We start from the raw sequence: 24,834 nt of genomic DNA on the forward strand, positions 1-24,834 counted from the left end.
GTGTTCAAGTATGGATTGCCATGTTGATGTTGTCAGCCTCCGTAATGCTGACCATTTGCCCTGAGGAACTACAGTGACCCTGTTTGGCCACTGTTTTAGCAGTGCCATATGCTTTGACACACTTTAAAGCTATATGAAACAAAAAGAGTAGAGCAGTTTTATTTACCCCTGTCTCATTTCATATATTGTAGAAAACCATCTACTGTAAACGTGAACCATATGTGTGGTTGTAATCACATTACTCAGATAGTGACCATTGGATTTCTGGAGGCTCAACAGACCTCCAATTAAATAGAGCATTTCTTAAAGCCTTATGGTTATTTTTCTGGAGCTTTAGTAGTACATATTTAGTCTTTGAAATGTGCTGGATGCCCATAGTGTATTTTACAAATGCTTTTGCTAAATAAGTGAAGCTATTGGTTTTCACTGTTGCCTGCTTTCCTTCTGCAAAGGGAAAAGGCAATACATAGAATTAGCATTCCCTCAATCCATAATGATTTTTAAACCTTTGTGTAGTACAATCTAGAGGGTTTCTTTTGGGAAGGGCGACTCTAGAATTGCTTGTTTATTCAAATAATTTTATTAATAACCTCGATTCCAATGGTTCAGCATCGTAAATGATGAAGTTGTAATAACTTAGAAAATGAATGAAAATTGAGGTTGCTGGCCTTCATCCTGAAACACTAAGTGTCCTGTTGATTTTTGTGTAATGTGCTTGCATATAATGTGTGCTCTAGTGTTGCTGTCGGAGTATCTTGTAGGGGGCTGCTGTACTAATCAGTGCAGCAAACTATTGGAAGCTCACTTAACAATTTGTCCTAATTTTCATTTAAACTTAGAGTTAACTCAGAGACAAATCTGTCTCTGATGGCAGTCAGCTTATTCACAACTTTAAAATATGTCCAGTCTTACCCAGGCAAATCTATGAATGGTGATTCTAAATTAATGGTAGCTCTTGCTGTTCTTATTATGAATTCTTATCCATCCTTATGTAAAAATGGAAGTGTGAATAGTTGCATTAAATTAGGGGTCTTTATTTTTTGCTTCATAATACTTCTTGCTCAAGTACTTTGGCAGCTCTGTTGGGACTGGATGTTGTTCATCAGGTGGTCTGTCGAATTCTTACTGGTGAGTGAGGTATATTATAAAGTTAACTCCTACTTAATTGCTAATTTCGCACTTTTAAATACTTTTCAGTGTCTGCTTCTGCGCATACTTTCAATATTGGGGATAACCTAATATTATTGCAATATCGCATGACTAAGGTCAGTTGATTAGAATTTCTGAGTTAACTTTTGTGTGGTAGGAAAGATTTTTAATATTCAGGTTGGAGTATTCTATTATTGGCAGTTTTATTAAGACAGTAATGCTTGCTTGTGGCTGTACTCCTAGGTATTCCTTCCAGAGGTATCTTCTCTTTTGAAATAACTGAAAATTGAATAGCTGGGCAAGGCAGATCAAATCAAATCATAATTTATTTCAGTCGTTGACCAGCATATGGCAGAACTTATAGCTGTTTTAATTTAAGGTTAACTAAAAGATAAAGGAGGATCAAGCTTTGCAATTTTTGCACTATATGATATTAGTTTATCCCCTACTTGATTTTTTTAATTTTAGTGCACACCTTCTGCCTGTTACAAAAGCCCACCACTAAGAATGATTTTCTCCATTCATTGCGATGTCAAAGGCTGTACTTGTACATACAGCGGTAATGCACACATGGTGCTGTCAGCAAAATACCAGAAAGTCCTTAGATGTATAGTACCTTCATGTGCACATCAGAGCTGTATCATGCACAAGGAGCCTCTGGGTCTGGACATGTAATTTTTCAACATTAATGAATGTAGCAACCAATCGGCCGTGTTTAACTCCTCATAGATTTGTGGCCTGCTTGCAAAGGTATCCAGCAGACACTGCATCATGACTTATTTTTCCATCTAAACTTGATATGCATAGCTTTATGTTCCTAGCAGAAAGGCTGCAATATCCTACTTCAGTGTGTGTTGAAAACCAATGGTCTGATACCTTAGAGGCTACCTACTTAATGGAAATTGTCTTTAGTTATCACAAATATTTATTTATTTATTTATTTATTTAAATACCAGCATCCTTGCAATTTTTTAAAGCTCAGTAAGATCAGATATTTAAGTTCAATCACCTATACAGATGAGATGTGTTGGTATGAACGAGAGATGGCCAAATGGTGGCATGTGGTCCATATTGTATATGGTCCCTAAGAACCTGAAGGTTCTGGACTATGGCTGTAGGTGTAGTAGGGAAATCCCCTTTCATAGGGGCTGACCTCCGATTCTCCTGCAACAGGCTCTTTAAAGGAGAATGCCCCAGACCCTTCTGGCAGCAACAACACGTCTCCCTTGTGGAGTGTGCAAATGACTCAGTCCTTGAGCTAATACATATAGCCTGTGTGCTTGTACACATAGCCCCCAAGGCTTAAAAGGTTAGCTATCCATACTATAAAACACCTGATTTTTGTATTTCTTATTGTATATGGTTACAGCTGACCTCTTCATGCAGCTGGTGCAATTAAGTAGTAAAAATAGTCTATCTTCAAACTGATCTTATTGTGCTTTCTCTCCCTGTTTTGGATTTGCATGCGGCTGACCATTTGCAGATGTTTTTATTGAAAACAAGTATGTTTGCTTGTCATTCCCAGTCCAAGTTGTGCAGAATATTTCCTAAACAAAGAGCATTTGGCAAATTATTTCTAATACACTTAATTTCCTGCTCATTCCATTGAGCTTAGTTTGTTCAGGGCCTTTTGGGTTTCCTTCACAAACTCAAGTTTCATTTTCTGGCCAATTTTAAAGTACCAAAGTCTGTTTACTAGCAAAAGACTTTCCCTGCATGTCTGAGAACTTTCCTGCTTCAACACTGAGCTGGTATCATGCCTAGAGCACCCAGACTGATGCAAGGGGATGCTTGCCCACTGGAAACCAGCCCATCCCCTCGAGCTATTAACAGCTGCCATGGAGTTGGTACTGCTCAGCCTCCCTGAGGAGAAGTTGCTGGGTAGTTTGGAAATGAAAGCATTATGGGGAGGCGCACCTGTGCACACTCAGTGCAGCCCATCCTTTGATGAGTGGGGGGAGCTTCTATTTTTGCCACTCTCTCCTTCCCACAGCAACCCTCTCAAATTCCCCTAGTAGTGCTGCCTATGCACCTTTACTGATGATGTTCACCAGTGTTTTTAAATAAGCCTTTTGGTTGTGCATCTGCAAGCAGTAAGCAAGGTCTGCCCATACAGAAGAAATAAATCATCCTCTCCCCCCCGCCCAACTTTTTATTTTAGAAAAAATAACTGATTGTTTAATGCTTGTTGTTCAGTTGGTTTTCCTTCCACTTACTGAATAAAGGAGAGTGTGTGAAGAATGCATGTTTTATTATTGGCTGTGTATAATCAGCTACTATATAATTAGGCACTGTAAACATACAATTGCTAATTATTTTTATTGGCTGTAATAATTATCCTTTCCACTTAAGGAGGGAAATCTATTCTAGAAAAACAGTCCTTTTAAAACTCTGGTCCATCTTTGAATGGTCCATATGTGGTGGCTGCTTTCTCTATTCCGATGATGATGATCTATTTTATACAATGGGTGATTAGGGAAGGGCTAATTTTGTGCACATTTTCTGGTCTTGTGAATGTTTTAACTCTTGTCTTTTCTTCTGTTACTATTCCTTTCCTTCAAGTTCTGACTAGAGGGCTCGCAGAGGTGTACGAAGACCTAGTTGAGAACTTTCTAACAGGCGCACGATGGAAGACAGAATAGCACCAGCCTTGGTTAAATCCTCTGGCTTGGCACAGTCTTCCAAAGTATCTCAGGTGCTATGGACACACTTGCTTTCTTTTAGGGAGACTGGATTTCTTTGTTACGCACCATCTTTGTACTGTCACTGGTTTTATAGTAAACATTCAGAAGAGTTGATATTGCAAGGGTTTCTACATTAACATCTGCAACGTTTGTGTATGCTGACTGACAGAACTGTCATTAATGCTGCCTCCTTTACAATCATGACTGAAGTTCTGTCTGAGAAGCTTCAGCAGTCAAGAAGACTGTTAACCCTAACCCTAGAGTTGTTCATAAAATGGGTATTCTAACCCACTAGAATTTTGCAATGGGAAAATTGGAATATTTTGAAAAAAATAATTTATTTCTCTAGAGCACTATAGTACTTCTCCCCTGCCCATTTAGCTTGTGGATGGATACAGCATTTTTCCAGTCGCAAAATACAAGAATTAATGTGCATTTTTCCTCCATTAAAGGATTTCTAGAACAAGCATCATTCTTAGCAAATGAAGGCAAGCCATTTATATTTAGTTTTAGAGTGACTGCCTGGTTCAGACTGTAGTACTATGCAGAAAGACCTCTGTGTGATACAAGCTGTAGCAATACAAATGTGATATAAGCAAGAGCCATGCTCTTGTGTGCCAGTGATGTCCAAACAAGACATGATGCAGGAGACCCATCACTGGTTCTCCTGATGACACTACTACTACTACTACTACTACTACTACTACTACTACTACTACTTCTTCTTCTTCTTCTTCTTCTTCTTAAAAAACAACTTAAAAGCTGCTGTGGGCAGAGGGCGGGGAGTGAATTGGACTAGGGCTGCTGTGCTGGAATGGGGGTTAACCCTTTCCCTCTGTTGCTCCTTCAATGAAATGCTGTTAACCATGAAAGGGGAAAATATACAGATAAGATTCAGGTATCTGTCTTTCTTGAAACCCACTCTCCCTCCCTCAGCTAATATAGACTTTCTTAAATGCAGTGTGGAGGGAAAGGGTTAAACCCTCCTCCTCAGTGCCATGACTGCAATCCATTTTGAGGGCCCACCTCTGTTTTTAAACCTAAACAATATCTGGGAGATCTTACAAGATTATCACTTCTTGTCTGGCCTTGAATACGCATGGTGATCCCATACGGGTGTGTTGTTATATAATGTTGGCAGTGATCTCTGAATGCCCCCTCCTCCATGTTAGCATTATTCCCTTGCTGGCAGAGAGGTAATGTGCAGGAGAGTGGTTGAGGGGTCCAGTGACACCCAGACCCCTGTCTTTCAAGGCATAATTGCTGTTATGGTGCTAAAATTAGGAGGTTGCTGTAGTGGCCCCACATGCTTGTATGACTGCTGGACCAGGGCAAATCCCTGTGGCAAAGGGGGAAATTCATGCAACCATTCTACTCTGTCTGCAGAAGACCTGTTGTCAGGATATGCCATGCTGCTTGTTCCAGTGTTCCAGGCTGTCACTTAGTCAGTCTGAAATGCTTGAATGTTCTTCTTTTTTCCCAACACATGGATTTCAATGGATTGCCTATAGGGCTTGTCCAGAGACCTGTGTTGATTTCGGCTATATCTCCAGATTCAACCAACTTCGTTCCAAATTCTTACTGGCCTTTTTTGTGTATTCATTTCTTTTTAGAGTGTGAGTGATTCTCCCTTCAAAGAGGATGTGGATGCAATGGCGGAGGGGGAAAATATTACCTCTCACTTTGAATGGGAGGTCTCCAAGCACTCAGTAGGCTTTAAAGAGAGCCAAATGTCAAACACACAGGAGTCTACACAAACTCATGAATTTGACACTTCTTCCATAAACAGCAAGGAACAGGAGGAGGAGAAGGGTTCTGTTGCTCTCATTGAGAGTAAGGAAGACTTAAAGTGTGAAAAGGGAATTTACTCAAATGTGGAAAAGGAAACTGAGGACTCAAAGCATGCTGAGGTGGAGATCTCTGTAATCCCTGCTTCACCTCCAGTGCACCTTCATGAACAAGAGGAGGAGACACATGATGTTGAAGAAGAAAAAATCTCAAGCGAGCCACTTAGAAAACTAAATGGAGAGTGTCACAGCTCAAATACTGATCATGAGTTTCCTGCCCTCATTCGCTGTTTCCAGGTAGTAAATGTGATCTCGGAACATCTCCTCTCTTTGCGGTCTCCTCTGCTACATTTTCTGGAGGCAATCTGCAAACACTGCAGCAAGCATATGCTACAAATCTGCAATGAGGGATTATGTTTAGATGGCCTGAAATCATTCCCCAAACTAATCGGCTACTTAATCTCCTGCAATCTGTACAGATGATTCCCCTCCTCTCAATTCTTGTCTAAAATAGATGTGCCTCATTAAAAAGATGTTTTATCTTAATTCAAGCAGAATGTATTGCAAAGGCAGGGAAACACAGTTGACACTAAAGGCATTGGATTTTATCAGATTATTACTCGAGGTCTGCTGGGAATGCATTACAGAAAGTATTGAGCCATAGTCTCAGGTCTTTCTTTTTAGCACAACAAAATATAGCTTTTCAAGTCTGTAGACATGAGATTTTGGAATTTCCCAAGGGACATCCTCTTCCCTGCCCCCTTCCAATCGTGATTAATTTTTTTGCCTGCTTCAGTGTTCCTATCCAATCTAAAATACCTGCATATTTTAATCTGCTAATAATCAAGGTGGTAACTGTCAGATTTTTTAAGGTGAAGGGGACATGACTGAGTTGGAGAAGCCTTGTGGTGCTCTTACTAACATGACATTCTCTTTTGATTAAATATCTGGTGGTGGCACAATTGATTCTTTTTCTGGTACTCTTGAGAAGTCAATACAGTTAATGGTGATCTGGCAATGATTTAATAAAAGCAATGGGCTGCACCTGTTTCATAGTAGAAATTTGGTTTTTGCACTCACTTTAGTATTTTCCACACACTCTTTAATACGTCTAGTTTCTGAATATGTTAATGCATTAGCATGTTGGTGGGCTTGAGTTCCTATCCATCCCACATTTCCATATTCTTTTTGGCATTTCTTTTAATCCTGTATCAATTTCTACATTTTAGTTTGCAAATATGGCATTATCTCTTTGCATTTTATCATCCAGTATTATATTGACATTTGAACAGTTGGTCACTTCTGAAATGTTGCTTGAGTAATGACAACAAAAAGCTGAGATTTATAGACTGAGTCCATGGCGCTTTTATCAGATCAGTATCAGAATGCTTGTCAGTAATGTTGTTGGAGTATGAGGATGCTAAATGTCATTGTTTCTAAAATCCTGTTTTGTAGCCACCCCTTGTGAAGACTCAGACAGTTACCATCTCTGATGTATCCAACACTGTGAAAAGTGAGATTCCAACTAAAGAAGTTCCTATTGTCCATACAGAGACCAAAACTATCACTTACGAAGCTGCACAGGTAGGACGAATGGGGTGGGGTGGGGTGGTGCAGTATTTTTATAACCTTTGGAAGTCCAAAAGCTTCACTTTGTAAACTATGTAAAATGGAAATTTGATCAAATATAGAAATATTGCTGTAGGAAATGCCAGCGTTCTGCCAGTGTTCCTTGTAGCAAACACACAGTATGTAGTTGTGTCACATGCATGTACAGACTTCTTTAAACCCCTGTGTACACACATCTGTGTACAACAAACATCTGTGTACAATAAACCCCTGTGTACAACACATCTTGTTGATATGACCAGAGTTTCCAGATGCATATGCAAGCATCCCCCAAGGAAACCTGCTCATACAAGTCAGAGAAAAGTGAAGAGAAAACTCATGTTAGAGACTAAAATGATTTGACAGTGGTTGTTTGAATTCCGATCACATTAGATTAGTACTCTGGTCATAAAACAGGACTTTAATTCCAGAGTAAGACTGCAAACCTTGTAAAGGGCCTTGCTTTTGGATGATGGGTGGGTGGCAGCAGCACATAGCAAATCTCCTGTCCAATTTTTACTCTGGGGGCAAATGAATGGCAGAAATCCTTCCCGTCCATACAGACTGTCTTCAGTTACATTCCCAAAGGCAATATGGCTTCTGGGCAGGAAAAAGGCTCTACTAGACTCCTGCTTATTAGTCTTTGAACTCATATGCATGAGCAAAGATGGAGAAAGAAGAAGATTGCTCACCACCTAACAATCGCCAGCATCTCCTTAGGGCGTTGGTTCTCTCCCTTGGAAACTGCTGGCTGAGAGTAATAAAAAGGTGGCCATCTACAGGGCATCTGAGTTCTAAATCAGCATTTATAATTGGTTAATCTTGGTTATCAAAGACTTAAGATTTTTTTAGAGCCTCTGAAAATTCAAAACAATGTTTGTGCTTAGGTAAGAGAAACTTGTTCTTGCCTTTATTTTCTCTCTTCTGCTTTTCATTATTTGTGATTTTAACTGACAGTAAAGAGACTGTTCTTGCATGCACTTGTATATTGTAACATATTCCCCAAAGCAAACTAGCATCAGCGTTTGGTACAGATGTCACAGTGGATCTATGGAATGAACAGCTGTCCCATACTCTTGACTCAGTTGCTCCCAGGCAACATCTTGCCAGCCAGTGGAGTTCATTATCTCCTTGGTATACGCAGAAGATCTGAGATATGAAGCGACATGGGAGATGGCTAGAGTGCAGATAGAGGAAAGCTTGAGCCAAATGTGATTGACACAGCTTAGAATTCATTATAAAGCCTACACACTAATGGTGGTTGTATCAAAGAGATTAATCTGCAAATTCAGTCTGGTTGGTGGAGATCTTGCAGCATTAACCCGTGACGGTAGTAATGGATAGATGAAAGTGTTTTGAAATACACGAACAGGGAATATTTGATAGCCAGACAGAAAAGCTCTCATTTTGAAAAGCATCAGAGGAACAGTAGATTGACTAAAAGTTAACAGAATTATTTTCCACTTCGGGGAAGAGGACAACCGTTCGATAGATAAGGTAGCACTCTGAGGATGACAACAAAATAATTGAGCTAAAGAGAATTTTGTAGCTTTCCAAGAGGACAAGCACTTTCCCACATTGTATTTATTAATAATTATCTGAAGTGCAACCTGTTTAGTTTGAAGAATTTTGGTATCAGGCATCTTGCCAGAGCAATTCATTTCTGTCCACAGAAGTCTTTGTGATAAAACTAGCTATATTAGACGAATGCTTTTGCACAAGGGCGTCAACTGAAGTCATAATACAATCAAACTTCTGGCTAATTGAGTTTACATTTGCAAATATTGCAAGAACGGTCCTAGCTGTTAATAAACATTGATCTCTGATAAAACATACCAATAACCTGGGGCATTTTCCTGGTTTCAGCCCTCCAACTGATACAGGTTCATTAAAGGCTCTTTATCATTTACCAAGGTATTATCCCCCTGCAACTATCTTTCTTTGATAACTGTTGCTGCTTCAATTAGCTCAAGCTCCTGTTGCTCCAAAAGTGCAAATCTATTCGATGTGGAAATGGAATAATTCAAACTTACAGGCTATTTTGATGTCTTGCTATCCTTGGTTGCCATAAATGTATCCAAATGTGTTTGCTTCGAAGTTTTCACCCATCCTTGCACTTCTGGGCTGGTATGCTGGTTTATTTTAATTTTTTTTATTTTGGCCCATTATAAGTTAGCTCAAATGTTTTTGACAGAAAATAATCTGTTGTCCTTTAGTAAAAACCAAATTATCCAAAAGAAAACAAAAACGAAGCAATCAGTCAACTGATCAACAGTGCTCTGGCTGATTAGGTGCATAACTCTCTGGGAGGCAAACCGCAAACAGGAGAGAAGAGTTTAAAAAGGAAAAAAACCCAAAACTAAATAACTCCTCTTCTAAGACTCCAAACATAAGATAGCATAAGCAGCCCAAAGAAGATTTAAAAGTATAAAAATCCGAACATATGGGCAAAAAAAAAAAAAATGTTCCCATTGAACAGAGCTAACGTATGGCTGCTCTGTAGTTTCTCCAGGACACGGGAGTGCATGATGACCATCAAAACCTGTCCCTTCTGTAGAGTTTATATCCAGGAATAACTGTGTCCCACTGGTTCTCACTGTTCCACCAGGTTTCCGTTACACTCACTATGTCTATGTTTTCATTAGTAACCAAGCCCTCCAGCTCACCCATCTTCACTCGGAGGATTCTGGCATTGGTATATAGACACCGATACTTCCTCACCTGGTGTTGGTGTGTGCTATCCCCCTTACCAGCTTGTCTGTCTTAAAAGATAGCACTAGGTGACTGCAACTCTACCATTTTGGTTATAGCATACCACAAGATTCCATCTTGCCCAGGGTTGTAGGGGCCATGGAGCAAAGGGCGGATGACGATTGTCCCCTGGGTTCTGGTGGGGTTGGGGTTGCCAAGGCACACTCTCAGCCAGAGTGCCCCCTTGCTCCTCCTGCCCCCAGCCAGCGAACAGAGCGCTCACCTGCTGGGAGCGTGAGTCACGCCCTACTCCTACCCAGCCAGTGTTTCACTGAAATGAAACATTCCCCAGCCAGTGTTTCATTGACTAGGGAGGGATGGGAGATGGTCAGATGCAGGGGCTGGGGCCAGTGCTGACGACAGGGCCTGTCAGCCCCAACAGGGCTTCCCTTTGCCACTCACCTTCTCCTTTCCCAGTCAGCGATTCCACAAACCACTGACTGGTGAAGTGAAGTTCTGACAGGCCCTGTCCTCAGCATTAGCCCCATCCTACCCCTTGCATCTGACATCCAACATGGGGTGTGGATTGGGGCACTTGGTTGCTTTATGTGCATGATCGTAAAGCCTAGTGGGCGGTGAGCTGCTGGAGGACTTGGTCCTCAGGCTGCTGCCAAGCTCCCTATGCCAATGATCTTGCCCCTTCTGCTGTCTGTCTGTCTATCATATTTTTATACTGCCTGATATGTACATCTCTAGGCAGTGTACAAAATTTAAAATATTTAAAAGTCAACACAGATTAAAAAACATGACACACTAAAAACCTCTATCTATCTATCTATCTATCTATCTATCTATTTATCTATTTTATTTGAAACATTTAATATACCGCCCACTCCGAAGACTCTGGGTGGTGTACAAAAACTTACAGAGCAAGACAGCATTAAAATTACGTTCTAAATTGAAAACTAAAGTAACTAACAACAACAACAAAAACAAATAGGCAAACTACAGGGTAAAAGCCTGGCGAAAAAGAAAAGTCTTCAATAGAGATTTTAAAATCAATAAGGAAGGAGCATGACACAATAATAAGTGTAAAACAGTTATTAAAACAAATTATTAAAATTAATTCTAATTAAAAACCTGCAAGAACAGGAGGGTCTTGAGGGTCTTCCTGAAAACAAACAGAGAAGGAGATGCTCTTATTTCAGCAGGGAGCATATTCCAAAGCCCTGGGGTAGCCACAGAGAAAGCCTAGTATTTTATACAGCCAATGCAGGTGATCCTTCAGCACTTTAAAATATGGTGTTTGCTCAGCTCTTCCTGGAAGATTTACTAGCTGTTTAGCTGAATTTCCATACCCTAATGGGAGAGAGATTAGAAATGCATAGGGATCCCCTTCAGCTGGACTGATATGGCATGTACAGGATGCTTTTCGGTATCCATTCACTGCCATAGAACTCCCTAAGTACTCTTCCTTTCACCAAAGCCCAGCTGACTACTTTGCTGTTCAAGACTTTAGCAATAGCAGCTGAACTAATGGGGACTCAACTTGGGAGGAACAGAACTGAAAGACAGCCTTTCAGGCAGACTGGGACAGGGCAACCTCAAATTCTAGTCCTGACCCTATTTGAGTGGTGCTTAAAAGATCACTTTGGGGTATTTGAGGAACATTGAAATATCTTGGCTTCTGTGGAAACTGCTTCCACCTAGTGATAATTCAGAAGGTATGACATTTGGCATTTCATCAAGGTTCACGTAACTTCTTCAGTTGTTTTACTAATGGTTCATCCTAATAAACTAGTACATGAGCAAATAACTCAAAAGTGAGCTTGGGTAGCTCAAATGTCTGTTTAAAGCAGGCTTTAGAAAAGTGGATGTTGATCTCCCAACTTGAGGTGGTAACCCAGTATAAACACTGGACTGCTAACCTGTGTGTGGCTAACTATATTTCAATCTAATAATTCCATCATGATGACATCCAGAAGGTTTTACATTCAAAGCAGACTAGCAGGATCATATTATTTGTTGTTCACTAAACTGTGTGTTTTCCGTTCTTTATCACTAGAAATAACACCTGGCTTTTTAAACCTTCTTAAAGGACCAAACAGTCCCCATCTCCACTTTTTACTGCTAAGGTGTGCCTTCTGAATCAAGGATTCTCCCGCACCCCGCCTTCCTTATATTTGTATAGGTATTCAGCTACTATAGTGAAATGGGGCCAAAGTCCACCATAGTGGTGAGGAAGCAGTTGCTCTATGCACAGCCTGAGAAAATTGCACTTACCAAACGGGCATGAGTGACCAGGTCATGAATCTCATGTAAATGGAGCAAAATATCACCATTGAGCATGTGCTGAACTCGCGTCTCTTTCTGACTTCTGTTTCTTCATAGTGAAGAAACACACTCTTTGAGCACTTTGAAACATTGGCCATATGGTGGCACAAGAGCTTTAATGGATCTTGCAGTGAATGTCTTTCCCTGTAACTAAATATGGTACAAATACCACATTTTTGTGAAGACTGCCCTTTTTATCTGGGCTTTTGGCCAATGAGCTGTCCCTTGCTCTTTTGAGATTTTTTCCTGCCTTTGTTCTGTGTTTTTATTTAATTGTTTTAATCTTGTTGACTGCACTGAGGTCTTAGGACAAAGGGCATCTAAAAATAAGGTGTGTGTGTGTGTGTATGCGTGCACATGCATAGTTATCTGGTCCTTTTTGTTTGGAAATGTGAATGCAGCATGTATTTTCCCAAATAGTGGGTAACACCCAGAGCATTGGCACACTTGCAGAATGAGCAAATAGCACAAACTTTAGTTTGCCGCTGTTGTGCAACACTAGTCTTGTGTGCAAGCTCCAGCCTTTGCAGAATTAACTAGAGTTATGATTTTGCACTAGCCTAGCATCCTCTTACAAGTGCTCCATTGCTCTGGATGTAGGGCACTGATCTTGTGTAGCATTAGTCTTTGGAGATGGGTCCATAGCCTACAAGCTTTGCATGCAGAAGGTTCCAGATTCAATCTACCTGGCATTTCCAAGTAGGGCTTGGAAGGATAACTAGAGAGCTTCTGCCAGGCATTGTAGGTAATACTGAGCCACATGGATTCAGTAAAAGGCAGCATTTGTGTTTATGTGATTGGGAGAAGGACTTGGAATGATAGTGTATCTTGACAGGATACACTTTGTCTGATGCCTAGCCCATGGAACATGAAAAATGTGGTGTTACAAGGTGACAAATTACATTCCTATATCAGTCACTTTGCTCTTGGCCAAGTTAGCTGAGCTGGCCTCAACGTATGATGATGAGGTCTTGCAGGTTTAATGCTTTGGGTGACGCGTGCCAAAGAGAGTACTTCAGGATTGACTGCTGTGAATCTAGACACATAGGTAAAGGGCCTAATGTGAAAACCATGCCACTCCTTGTGTTTGATGCTTTGTCTTGGACAGTTTGCCATCTTCTAAGTAGAGCTTTCTTACCTATGTATGCTCTCATTTGGATGACAAACCTATTGGTAGGATTTGTCCGCAAGTGCCAGTTGTACTCCAGAACTCTGTGAGGCAATTGAAGGAGATTAACAGGGTAGAGCACAAGTGACCCCAAATCTAGGCAAACTCTGCAATCCCCATTGTGTATACAGGAAGACCTCGATAGTTGTGGGGGTTCCATTCCATGGTTGTACCACAGATATGGAAACCGCAAATATCAAGGCATTGTTTCAATGGAGAATTGGGGGTTAGGTTCCCGGTTGCTTGGAAAATGCAGAAAATGTCGATTTTCAGCCAAATTGGAGAGGAATTGTGGGGGGACACTCCTTACCATGCTTTGCTGCTCCCCCCCACAATCTGCTGTGTTCCTGGAATGCTCTTTTTGGGTCTGTTTGTTTTTAAATGGGAGCCATGCTCCGAAAAACAAAATGGCAGCCGGAAATGACCTCTGCAGTCATTTCCAGACACCTCCAACCCACAGATACATGAGGTTGATGTGTGTTCCCCCCCACCCACCCACACATATGCCGAGCTCATGTATCTTTTACCTGAACACAGATATGCAAATCCTCAGATAAGGTTTCCTTGTATTCAAAAGAGATAAGGTGTTTGTTCACTGCCTTAGCATCTGTAAACATGTGTACTGTACTTCCTGTGTGGCAAATGGCCTGGTAAAGCTGGCCTGTCCCATCCAGATACATGATTGGTGTCTTCTGACAAACTTCCAGTTTTCTCCCCCACAGGGCTGTCCTTAGGGCATGGCAAGCAGGGTGACTGCCCCGGGCCCCGCTCTTTTAACCCTCATTAGAATTAACTGGAAGGGGCCCCCACACCCCACCAGGGCTCTCTCAAGGACAGCCATGCTCCCCCTCCTCAAATTGTGTTCATGTTCAGCAAAATGGTGATGGTGGTTATTTGGAGAGAGAATCTTCAGAGCATTTTGAGAAGTGCAGTTTCCGTTATAAGGATTCTGGTGCAAGAATGGAAGTGTAACACATTCATCACCGGTTCCCTGTCACCTGCCACATTGATGCAGGCTCGATTAGTTGTATGTTAAAAAAAAACACATGCAAATTAGCAGCCCTCCAGATCAGTGTGGCCTTCTTTGCTGAACAGATTACTAACTCCAGGTGAGCAAGATGATGATTTATACTTGTTATGTATCTCTGCCATAGACTGATGATGGCAGTGGGGATTTAGACCCTGGAGTTCTACTAACTGCTCAGACCATCACTTCAGAGACCACCAGCAGCACTACCACTACCCAGATTACGAAGGTAAAAGATAATACTAACAAGTCTGTGACCTCACTGATAAAATATCTGCACATCAACTTTTACAACTGTAGTCTTCTTCTGTCTTGCTTTGGGTGACTTTTCCAATGGAATTGGTAGCATGTGCAGAGACTGATTGGAGCTTCTTCAGAAGCCTCATGCCCCCGTCTTCTCCTTGTCTTGTCAGTGCTCTAGGTGAGACACAGGAATTAATGATGATTCACTCGAAAGTTTACAGTTTGGACTAACCTCTCCCCAGATAGTGGCAAAAATAAGGGGAAGGCCTGTTTTCAGCTTTTTATACACCTTTATGATAAGTCATGCCTATATGGTCTTATTTATTTATCGTATTTATATCCCTCTTGAAATGTGCATCTCTAGGCACAACTTAAATTAAAACAATCTCATAGGATAAAAACAAACAGTTTAAAATAAAATCATGAGAAAACAGGTGTGTCATATCGGAATAAAGGTGTGACATGGAAAAAACAAACCTTCTCTAGCTAGGAGAAAAATGTGTGTGTTGAAAAACCACTGCGGATCTCTCCCAGCACAAACATATTTTTCTAGCCTAGCCACAGAGACACTTTCAGACCTGACAGTTACTCCCAGGAGCTATTCTGTCATTAAACAAAAGAGTGAGCAGCTGTCCTGAGCAGAGAATTTTTAAAAATATTTTCTGGGTCACAGGTAGGGGTGTGCACGGAAGTGCTAAGGGTGGTTCGAGTTTGAACCAAACTGTCTGGTCTGCGAGCTGGTTTGTTTGAACCGGTGGCAGTCCAGTCCAAGCAGTCAAACTGGCTTGACTCAGTTTGGATGCTTATAAAGGGGAAGCCAGTAAGGATACAAGCATCAAGGGGAGCAGGATTGAAGAAGGGTGGGCAGGAGGTTACCTTATGTGGCATGTGGCTCCTCTGTGGTGGCAATGGGGGGGCAGGGCCTAGGGGCACCACTTCTGCTGCAGAGGAACTGCACACTGCAACGGCACATAAGATAACCTCCCACCCGCCCTTTTTCAACCCCTCCCTCCATGCTTGTAAAGGGGAATCCTTACTGAACCAGGCCAGGTTCAGCTCGAGCTGGTTCACACACCCCTAGTCACAGGTTTCCTTTGAAACCATAAATATAGTAAACTCTTCTCCAACAATTGCTTCCAAAAGAAACTGTCTGCATGTATGTGTCTTTCAACAGCCTTTTTCTGTTGGATCTAACCATTACTAAAAGGTCCATGACATTTCAGAAATCAGTATCCAGAACAGGAAATTGCCAAGAAGCAAAGCACCGCTGAGTATGTATTAGATGGTAACCATTTAACAGAAAGCACCTTAAGTACCAAGCCACCACAAAGTATAATGATTATCTGTGAATAATAGCCACTACTGAACATTTCTTCCATATGATGATGCCCCACATACTGGTTTTAAAGTCTGAAAGCTGGTTCATATAGTGAAACCTAATTGTATGGAAGAATCTCCATACAATTCAGCTGAACATGAAAAAACAACTTTCAGATGTTGCAGTCCACTGCATGGAGCGCCACCATGTGGAAGTAATTCCTGGCAACCTTCTCATGGGAACAGTTTAATGTGGAAAAAACAGTCATTCACATAATAGTCTAGAGTTCCCCAGAGAAGTCAGTGACAAGGGAAAACTTTGGGAATGTAGACTTCCAGTTTACAACATGGGGAAATCTTAACACTTGATAAAGTCCCCACAATTTACCATGCATGAGAATGCATGTCAGGGGGAAATATTGTGCCATGTGTGTTCAAATAAGTGAGCAACTCAGTGGCAGAACACCCTACCACATGAGCCCCCTTCAGACACTATGTTGTATGTACATACTGGCATCTGTACACACATGCGTGTTTTTGTGTGAATGACTGTACATTCACACAAAAGAAATCAAATCACTGCTAAACACTGTCCATATATTCAGTAGCAATATAGCAATGGAGTTTGGACTAGACAAGTATGCTGCATTAATAAGGAACAGAGGAAAAATAAGAAAAACAGAAGGAATAGAACTGCCCAATGGAAGCAACATCAAGAACCTGGAAGAGAAAGAACATTACAAATACTTGGGCATTCTCCAGGCTGATAACATTGCACACACTGAAGTTAAAAGAAAAATTGGAAGTGAATACATCAGGAGAGTTAGAAAAATCCTAAAATCCAAACTCAATGGTGGGAACACCATACACGCCATAAACACCTGGGCTGTACCTGTTATCAGATACACTGCAGGAATAATAGACTGGACCCAGGCAGAGCTAGAGATGCTGGATCATAAGACCAGGAAAATAATGACCATCAATCATGCTCTGCACCCCCGCAGTGATGTAGATAGGTTCTACCTCCCTCGCAGCTCAGGTGGAAGAGGAATGCTGCAAGTCCATCAAACAGTAGAGAAGGAGAAAAGAGGCCTTGAAGAATATATCAAGGACAGTGAAGAAGATGCACTTAAAATGGTAAATAATGTGAAACTATTCAACACCAATGAAACAAAGCAGGCCTACAAGAAAGAACAAGTCAAGAACCGAGCAGAAAAATGGAAAAATAAGCTACTGCATGGTCAATATTTGCACAATTTAACTGGAAAATCAGACATCAGCAAGACCTGGCAATGGCTTAAGAATGGCAACTTGAAGAAAGAAACAGAGGGTTTAATACTGGCTGCACAAGAACAGGCACTAAGAATAAATGCAATAAGAGCAAAAGTAGAAAAGTCAACAACAAACAGCAAGTGCCGCCTTTGTAAAGAAGCAGATGAAACTGTGGACCACCTAATCAGCTGTTGTAAAAAGATCACACAGACTGACTACAAACAAAGGCATGACAAGGTAGCAGGGATGATACACTGGAACATCTGCAAAAAACACAAGCTACCTGTAGCCAAAAATTGGTTGGACCATCAAATTGAAGAAGTTGAAGAAAATGAAGATGTAAAAATATTATGGGACTTCCGACTACAAACGGACACACACCTGCCACACAATACACCAGATATAACTGTAGTCGAGAAGAAAGAAAAACAAGTTAAAATAATTGACATAGCAATACCAGGGGGTAGCAGAATAGAAGAAAAAGAAAGAAAAAATCACCAAATACAAAGATCTACAAATTGAAATTGAAAGGCTGTGGCAGAAAAAGACCAAAATAATAATCCCAGTGGTAATTGGCGCCCTGGGTGCAGTTCCAAAAGACCTTGAAGAGCACCTCAACACCATAGGGGCCACAGAAATCACCATCAGCCAATTACAAAAAGCCACTTTACTGGGAACAGCCTATATTCTGCGACAATATCTATAACAACAGCAACAGCATTGACAATAAAATTCAGCCATCCCAGGTCCTTGGGAAGGACTCGATGTCTAGATAAAACAAACCAGTCAATAACACCTGTCTGACTGTGTAAATAAATAATAACAATAGAAAACACCATCAGCCAATTACAGAAAGCAACATTACTGGAAACAGCCTATATTCTGCGACGATATCTATAATAACAGCAACAACATTGATAATAAAATTCAGCCATCCCAGGTCCTTGGGAAGGACTCGATGTCTGTATAAAACAAACCAGTCAATAACACCTGTCTGACTGTGTAAATAAATAAATAAATAAATATAATAATTGTCATAATCCAGTATACCACTTGCTTCAGTATAGTTACCAGTTACCAGTGTTGTGTGTGCGTATTGGTGTTGTTTAAAGACATTTTGCCCCTATCTGGCATCTTTTGCATGCAACCCTTGTCTATGGATTCAGCCTCCTTATTTCCTTATGGCTCAGCATCTCAATAGGTTTGAACAGCTCATTGGATACCCTGCCCTAATATTTTTGCCCCCTCAGACAAGTTCATGTCTTTTGCTGATTGCAGAGTAATTGCAGACATCATTTGATAGCCTGAATATGTGAAGCCAACATCCATTCCCATATGGTGACTCACTATATAACTTTGCCTCTTACTGTCTGCAAATTTTCAAAATTGAGAGCCATGATGGGAAGTAACAAAAGATGCCAATATCTGATTTGATAAAATAAAGCTGTTGAGTTTATTGGTGCCATGGGACTCTGTTTTCTTGCAACAGAAAACACAGTTATTCTCCTGGTGTTTGTGACGGTGATTGTTGGTAGCATATTCATATTGGAATATGTGAACTCTTAGTTATGTGAAGGAAAGGGTTGAGGATGCCCAAATGAGCATTTTTTAGTTTGGCCTACATGACTACATGAAATATATAATGCAAAAGTAAATAAAGGTTTGTGTTATGTTTCTGTTGCTTATGTGTAACTATGACCTCTCTTCTCAGCCATTGACTTTTCTGTCTTCTTTCATTGGAGGAGTTACATCTTTACTTAGTGAGCTGTTTATGCAGTCCTTGGGGGCCCTGTGGCTACAAATTCATCCTATACTCCCAGTATTCTACAGATAGTATTTCTCTGTAGTCCTTTGCTGGAGTGTGTTTCCTCTGTTTTTCTGTGGTGTATATAAAGGCTGCTTCAATACCATTGACTTCAGGGGGTTCAAGCAACCTAACTGCATAGTTGTAGTCAGAACACTCAGTGTTCTCTAGAAGCTTCAACTGTGCATTGTATGCTAGAAGTGAATTGCGCTAGTATTAGAAACTGGGGATCATGGAATACAAAAACATATTTCAAGAAGATATTCTTTTAAATAAAGAACCAACCTTGGAGCCCATATTAATATACTTTGCCCAATGAATTTTCAAATCACAAAATGCCAAATTACTATAATATCAATATAGGTTGTTATGTTCACCTTATTAAGCAAAACACCTTTTTATGTGAATTGCTGCTCATTTTTTTCTTTGTGCATTGTGTATTCTACTATAGAAGAGAGCTCCCTCATGCTTTTGGTCCTGCAAAGTGATGGAAGTTTGCAGACCTCCAAGGAGGAATAAAAAATTCCTGAAATGATCTTGAGAGTATAGAAACAGGGTTGCTCAACTTTGGTCATCCTGCAAATGTTGGCCTGCAACTCCCATCATCCCCGGGCACTGTGGCTGGGGATTATGGAAGCTGTAGTCCAAAAACAGCTGGGGGGCCTAAATTAAGCTGGCTTGGCCTAGAGTGAAAAGCACTCAAAAGGTGAAAGAAAAAGGCAGCAGATGAAATTGACAGGCGTCTATGCGGCTTTTCCGTCAAGTTCTATATGCTTTGGTCACCTTTTGGACAAACAGCAGAGCAACTACCTTTCCTTTCAGTTTGGCACTACAGTGTACAATCAGAAGCACGGGGTAATTTCTGTAACAGACAGGCACATTTCCCCCCAGAACACTGGGAGCAGGAAGTTAACCATTTAGATAGATCACTGATCCTGACATCATACCCTTCAGCTCTGTGGATGGAAGGGGGTCTGCTGTGCATTGAAACCATCAGTTTACTCGAGCCTATTGGGGATTGCATGTGCTATATAATTGCATCTATTTTCAAAATAAATGCACCCCACACATTGATTTAAAGACCAAGCAATAAAACAGATGAAGTTTCAGCGTCTAAACCGCTAGGCTGGGGCTCTCTATGACTTTATTTCTGTACAGGGCCTGGCTAGCTTGTAAATGCTTAACAAATGCTGAAGCCTTTTCTCCGTGCCCCCGCCCTGCCCGCCATGTGAGGTTTTTATTATCACCCTTCCTTCTTGCCCTCCCTGCTTCCTTAGTCAAGTATTTGTGCTTAGGTAGGTAGCAGCTTGTAAATGCACAGCCCCAGGTTTAGTTACCTAGTGTTAGTGATTCTACTCCCCTTAATAATAGAAATGCATTTTTGTGTTTAACAGAGAGAAAGGAATTGTCACATGCTGGCTTTTCTGTCAAAAGCATCTCATATGATAGGCAAGATGAACTTTACTGGATCACATTTCATTATTTTGACAGAATGAGATCAGTTTTCCAGTTGATTAGGAACCACATCTTCTTACAAAGAAATGCTGCTGTTAATTACTTCTGTTTGTATTACACAGAATGCCTTTAATGGTTAGGGCTGCTGCTTATACATCTCTTACTTTGGATAAGGTGAATTAGCACCAGGTCTCCTGCATAAGAGGAGTGCATGAATTTAATGTAAGAGATTTCTGCTAGCATAAATTTAGTAGAAAGTAGGGCTGCAATGTTTAATTAATTAAATTAAATTAATACATTTTGAACAATTTTTAAAATGCCCTGATTAATCTGGCTGCTAATTTCTTCTTTTTTAAAAAAATGTTTGGTGCAAGTATGTATAAAAACTGCAGGTGACAAGCATCATCTTAAGAGTCATTCTTCCTTCTCTTTCACACAAGAGGCACATCTCTTGTAAGATGATGGCTCCTGTTGCATATGCATGCTTCATCTAGAAATCAAGAATCAGTTAATTAACAAAAACTTATACGATTAATCAACTAAGATTTTAATTGGCCTTGGTAGAAAGAAACTACAGCAAGGACTGTTTCAGATGTTACTTTTCCCCCTGCTCACTGTCTTAGAGCCAGGGCAAACACCCTATTTCTGTCTGTGTGATCATTTATCCTATCAGGAAATTCCGGCTACAGGACAAAAATTTGTTTTTCTATTTCCTTTTTGTCCTTGTGTCTTTTCTATCTCTGCTTCTCTTAATCTGGTAACCAGCCCTGAAATATGGAAATTGGATAGGTAAAAAAGGAAACAAATTCTGGACATGTGCATCGTTGTCATGTCCAGATGGATTGGATGCAGAACTGACACACAGATCTTATTGGGTGTAAGTGTGCAACATCTAAATTCAGTTATGAATGTTCAGAGATGATTAAGATCTTGAAAAAATGTTTTCTTCCTTTTCCCTATTGCATTATTAGGATATGAGCAAGGAAAAAATAATGTCTGAAGCAGTTTGGCACTGATGATATTTGTGTGTGTTGAGAGATCTGCTATTCATAGGAGCCAGTATAATCTGGGGTTTTACCCTTGGATCAGGAAAATCTGACTTCAGATCCCTACTCCTGCCATAGATTTGCTGAGCAGACTGGAAAAGTCACAGTATCCATTTTTCTTAGAAACACAGGAAGCTGCCTTATTCTGAGTCAGACCATTGGTCCATCTAGCTCTGTATTGTCTGCTCTACACTGTCTGGCAGCAACTCTACCGAGATTTCAGGCATGAGGTTTTCCCTACCCTGCCTGGAGGTGCCAGGGTTTGAACTTGGGACTTCCTGCATGCAAAGCAGAAGCTCTGCCACTGAGCTACAGCCCCCCCCCCCTTTCTTTTTTAATAGAAAGAACTGTGACCTATTTTAGGGATACCATAGATTTGAACAAGGTGTGTAGAATACATACCAGCCATTTTGAATCTCATAACAACATAGTGGTAGCTCTTACCACATGATAGCTAGATGAAAACTATGAATGTCACAGCAGTAGCAATTATTAGGAGAAAATATATGCACATGTTGAGTTTCAGACTCAGTTTCAGACTCAACATGTGCATATATTTTCTCCTAATAATTGCTACTGCTGTGAACTAGGGAACCATGTGAACTGTGAACCATGAGAACTAGGATGTGAAAGAATGATATGGATCTGTCCTAACAGTCTGTGATCCAGATCCTCTGACAACCTCTCATTCATAACAGCATTTTAGCGATGTGTTTTTTCTTTAAATTCTTCTTTTGTAACATTTTGCATCTTCACATGCTGATTTTGAATGCTGATTTTTGAATGCTTGTTATTTTACAACAGACTGTGAAAGGTGGAATTTCAGAAACACGAATTGAAAAAAGAATTGTCATCACAGGTGATGCGGACATCGATCATGATCAAGTGAGACATTTATTTGAGCAACTCTTCTGAATATTTGCAAACTGTTTCTGGAACTTTAATCGGCAGAACAATGAAAAGATCAGTTACTCAATACATATTGCGTGTCTTTGAGGATTTCTGGAAGGATTAGAAATTGATCTGCAGACCAGAACATTAAATCCAAATACTGAACTCATTTTGAAACTACTGTATTTAAATTAAAAAAATACAATCCACCATATTGCCATAAATTATAAATTATAATTTAGAAAGCCCTAAACGGCTTAGGCCCTCGGTATTTAAGAGAGCGTCTTCTTCACTACAAGCCCCACCACCCATTGAGGTCATCTGAGATCAGTCTCCAGTTACCACCAACCCATTTGGTGGCTACATAGAGACGGGCCTTCTCAGTCGCTGCCCCGAGATTGTGGAATGTGCTCCCTGCTGAGATATGATCCTCCCCATCTCTGGCAGTTTTCAAAAACACTTGAAAACCCATCTTTTCATCCAGGCTTTCTCAGCTTCCTAAATTTTTAGGTTTTAATTTCTGGTTTATTTTTAAATTGTTAAATTGTCTTTAGTTTTTGTATATGTTTTTAACTTGTTTTATGCTATTGTTAACTGCCCAGAGACGAAAGTTTGGGGCAGTGAACAAATTTGATAAATAAATAAATAAATAGATCCAAAATATTTTCCTTGATAATAAATTACAGTGTAGTAGAAATGCAAAAGAAATATTTACAAAGGGTTGAAGAATTTGCTTCATTTGCTAATTCAATTGTATGTGTGAAAGAGAGACCTAGCAACTATCCTTCATGCCCTGCTTGACATCTTGGTTAGATTGCTGTGATATACCCTTCGTCCAGCTGCCATTGAAGGCAGTTTGGAGGGTACAGGATGCTGATGTCCACCCATTGATGGTGAGAATTTGTTTGAAATATCTGCTTATCTTGGAGAGCACCTTCTCCCATATGACCACACCCAGCATTTTTAGAGCTGCCATTGAGTCCCTGATCTAGGTGCCATTACCTTAGGAGTTGCCTCCCTTCTGGGAACAGCCTGTTTCTTTGGTGGCCCCAGGATTATGGAATGTGCTTCCCCAGAAAGTCAATCTGTGTCATTTCCTGGTCTCTTTTCAAAGGCCTGGTGAAGACTTTGTTTCAGCAGACCCTTGGGGAATAGTTTGGAGCTGTTTACTGTTGCTTTAAATATATTATTTTAATTGGATTTATTTTGTGCTTTTTTTTTTTTTTTGCAAACCACTTTGTATAGAGTTTTATCAAAAGGAGATCTAGAAATACTGGCTGACATGCTGCACACTGAAAAGCTCCAAGAAAGAGAGAAGAAAAGAAAAGCTGGCAGACTTGCGCAAGAGTCCCTTATGCAAATACTTAAGCTGACACTATCATATTTCAGCAACGTGACTTCTATTTCACGTTACATTACGCAACATGTCAGCCACTGTGAATAAATAATAAAATGTTATAAAAGTATCCACTGGATTATATCTGATGAGGTGGTGGTAATAGAGCGTACAATGCTGCAGAGGATAATAGTCCTTATTTTAACCAAGGACTCTAAGTAATTGGCATTGTCATATAGGAAGCAGGTGGCAGAGCTAGATCAAGATTGTTGTAGCATCACAGTTACAGCCATGAACACTGTTGAGATTAGTCTGTTCTTTGTCACTTTTCTTCAGGTTCTTGTACAAGCCATCAAAGAAGCAAAGGAGCAACACCCAGACATGTCTGTGACCAAGGTGGTTGTCCATCAGGAGACTGAGATTGCAGAATAAATAGCAAGACCAGCTGTATATAAAGATAGATATATATATCGGGTAATGTTCTACAGCTATTTTTCATTAGTAAAACATGGGGGCTGTGTATTGCGAAATGTTTTCAGGGGAAAGCAGTGCATTTTCACAGCCACCTCTTGTATCTCAAGAGAGTGACTGAGTGAAAAACATTGCTGAGTATTTCGGAGGTTTGTATGCTGTTTCCATCCTTCCTGGATGCAATGTACAAGTTAGAGGCCTATCCCACAGTACCCTGTGGCATTGCTAAGGTGAGCCATACATTGTGCTGCAGAATTTCCTGCAGCTTTTCTTTTTCTCCATGTGTGATTACATTTCTCTTGTAGCCTGCATCTTATTACCATTAATAGTTTAATGTGGACTGCAAGCAAAATGCAGCCTGCTTTGACTATTTAATGTCAATAAAGTGGCCCTCACAGTTGTTCTTAAGTTGTGTACTACCTCAAATGGCTCAGTGCCACTCATTAAAAAGAAACTGAATTTCACAGATCTTATGTTCTCTAATAAAGTAAAAAAATACGTTAACTTTACAGTGCAATGTTGTGCTAAAGTGTAACCTGGGATTGAGAGCT

At 40.4% G+C, this 24,834-nt stretch overlaps 1 protein-coding gene across 26 annotated transcripts in view; it reads left to right on the plus strand.

The window, feature by feature from the left end:
- EPB41 (erythrocyte membrane protein band 4.1) overlaps window positions 1–24,834 on the plus strand; it is a 161,672-nt gene that overhangs the window by 128,480 nt on the left and 8,358 nt on the right. For 17 of the 26 annotated variants that reach the window (XM_053266903.1, XM_053266902.1, XM_053266901.1 and 14 more), the window contains 5 exons: window positions 5,447–5,917; window positions 7,076–7,204; window positions 14,576–14,677; window positions 22,390–22,470; window positions 24,149–24,286. In XM_053266903.1, coding sequence (XP_053122878.1) covers window positions 5,447–5,917; window positions 7,076–7,204; window positions 14,576–14,677; window positions 22,390–22,470; window positions 24,149–24,244 — 879 coding nt within the window. In that variant the 3' untranslated portion in view covers window positions 24,245–24,286. The remainder of the gene's footprint in view (window positions 1–5,446; window positions 5,918–7,075; window positions 7,205–14,575; window positions 14,678–22,389; window positions 22,471–24,148; window positions 24,287–24,834) is intronic. The other 9 variants (XM_053266917.1, XM_053266923.1, XM_053266931.1 and 6 more) reach the window with 3 other exon arrangements.

Source organism: Hemicordylus capensis, chromosome 7 (assembly GCF_027244095.1).
Source record: "Hemicordylus capensis ecotype Gifberg chromosome 7, rHemCap1.1.pri, whole genome shotgun sequence".
NCBI classification, from domain to species: domain Eukaryota; kingdom Metazoa; phylum Chordata; class Lepidosauria; order Squamata; family Cordylidae; genus Hemicordylus; species Hemicordylus capensis.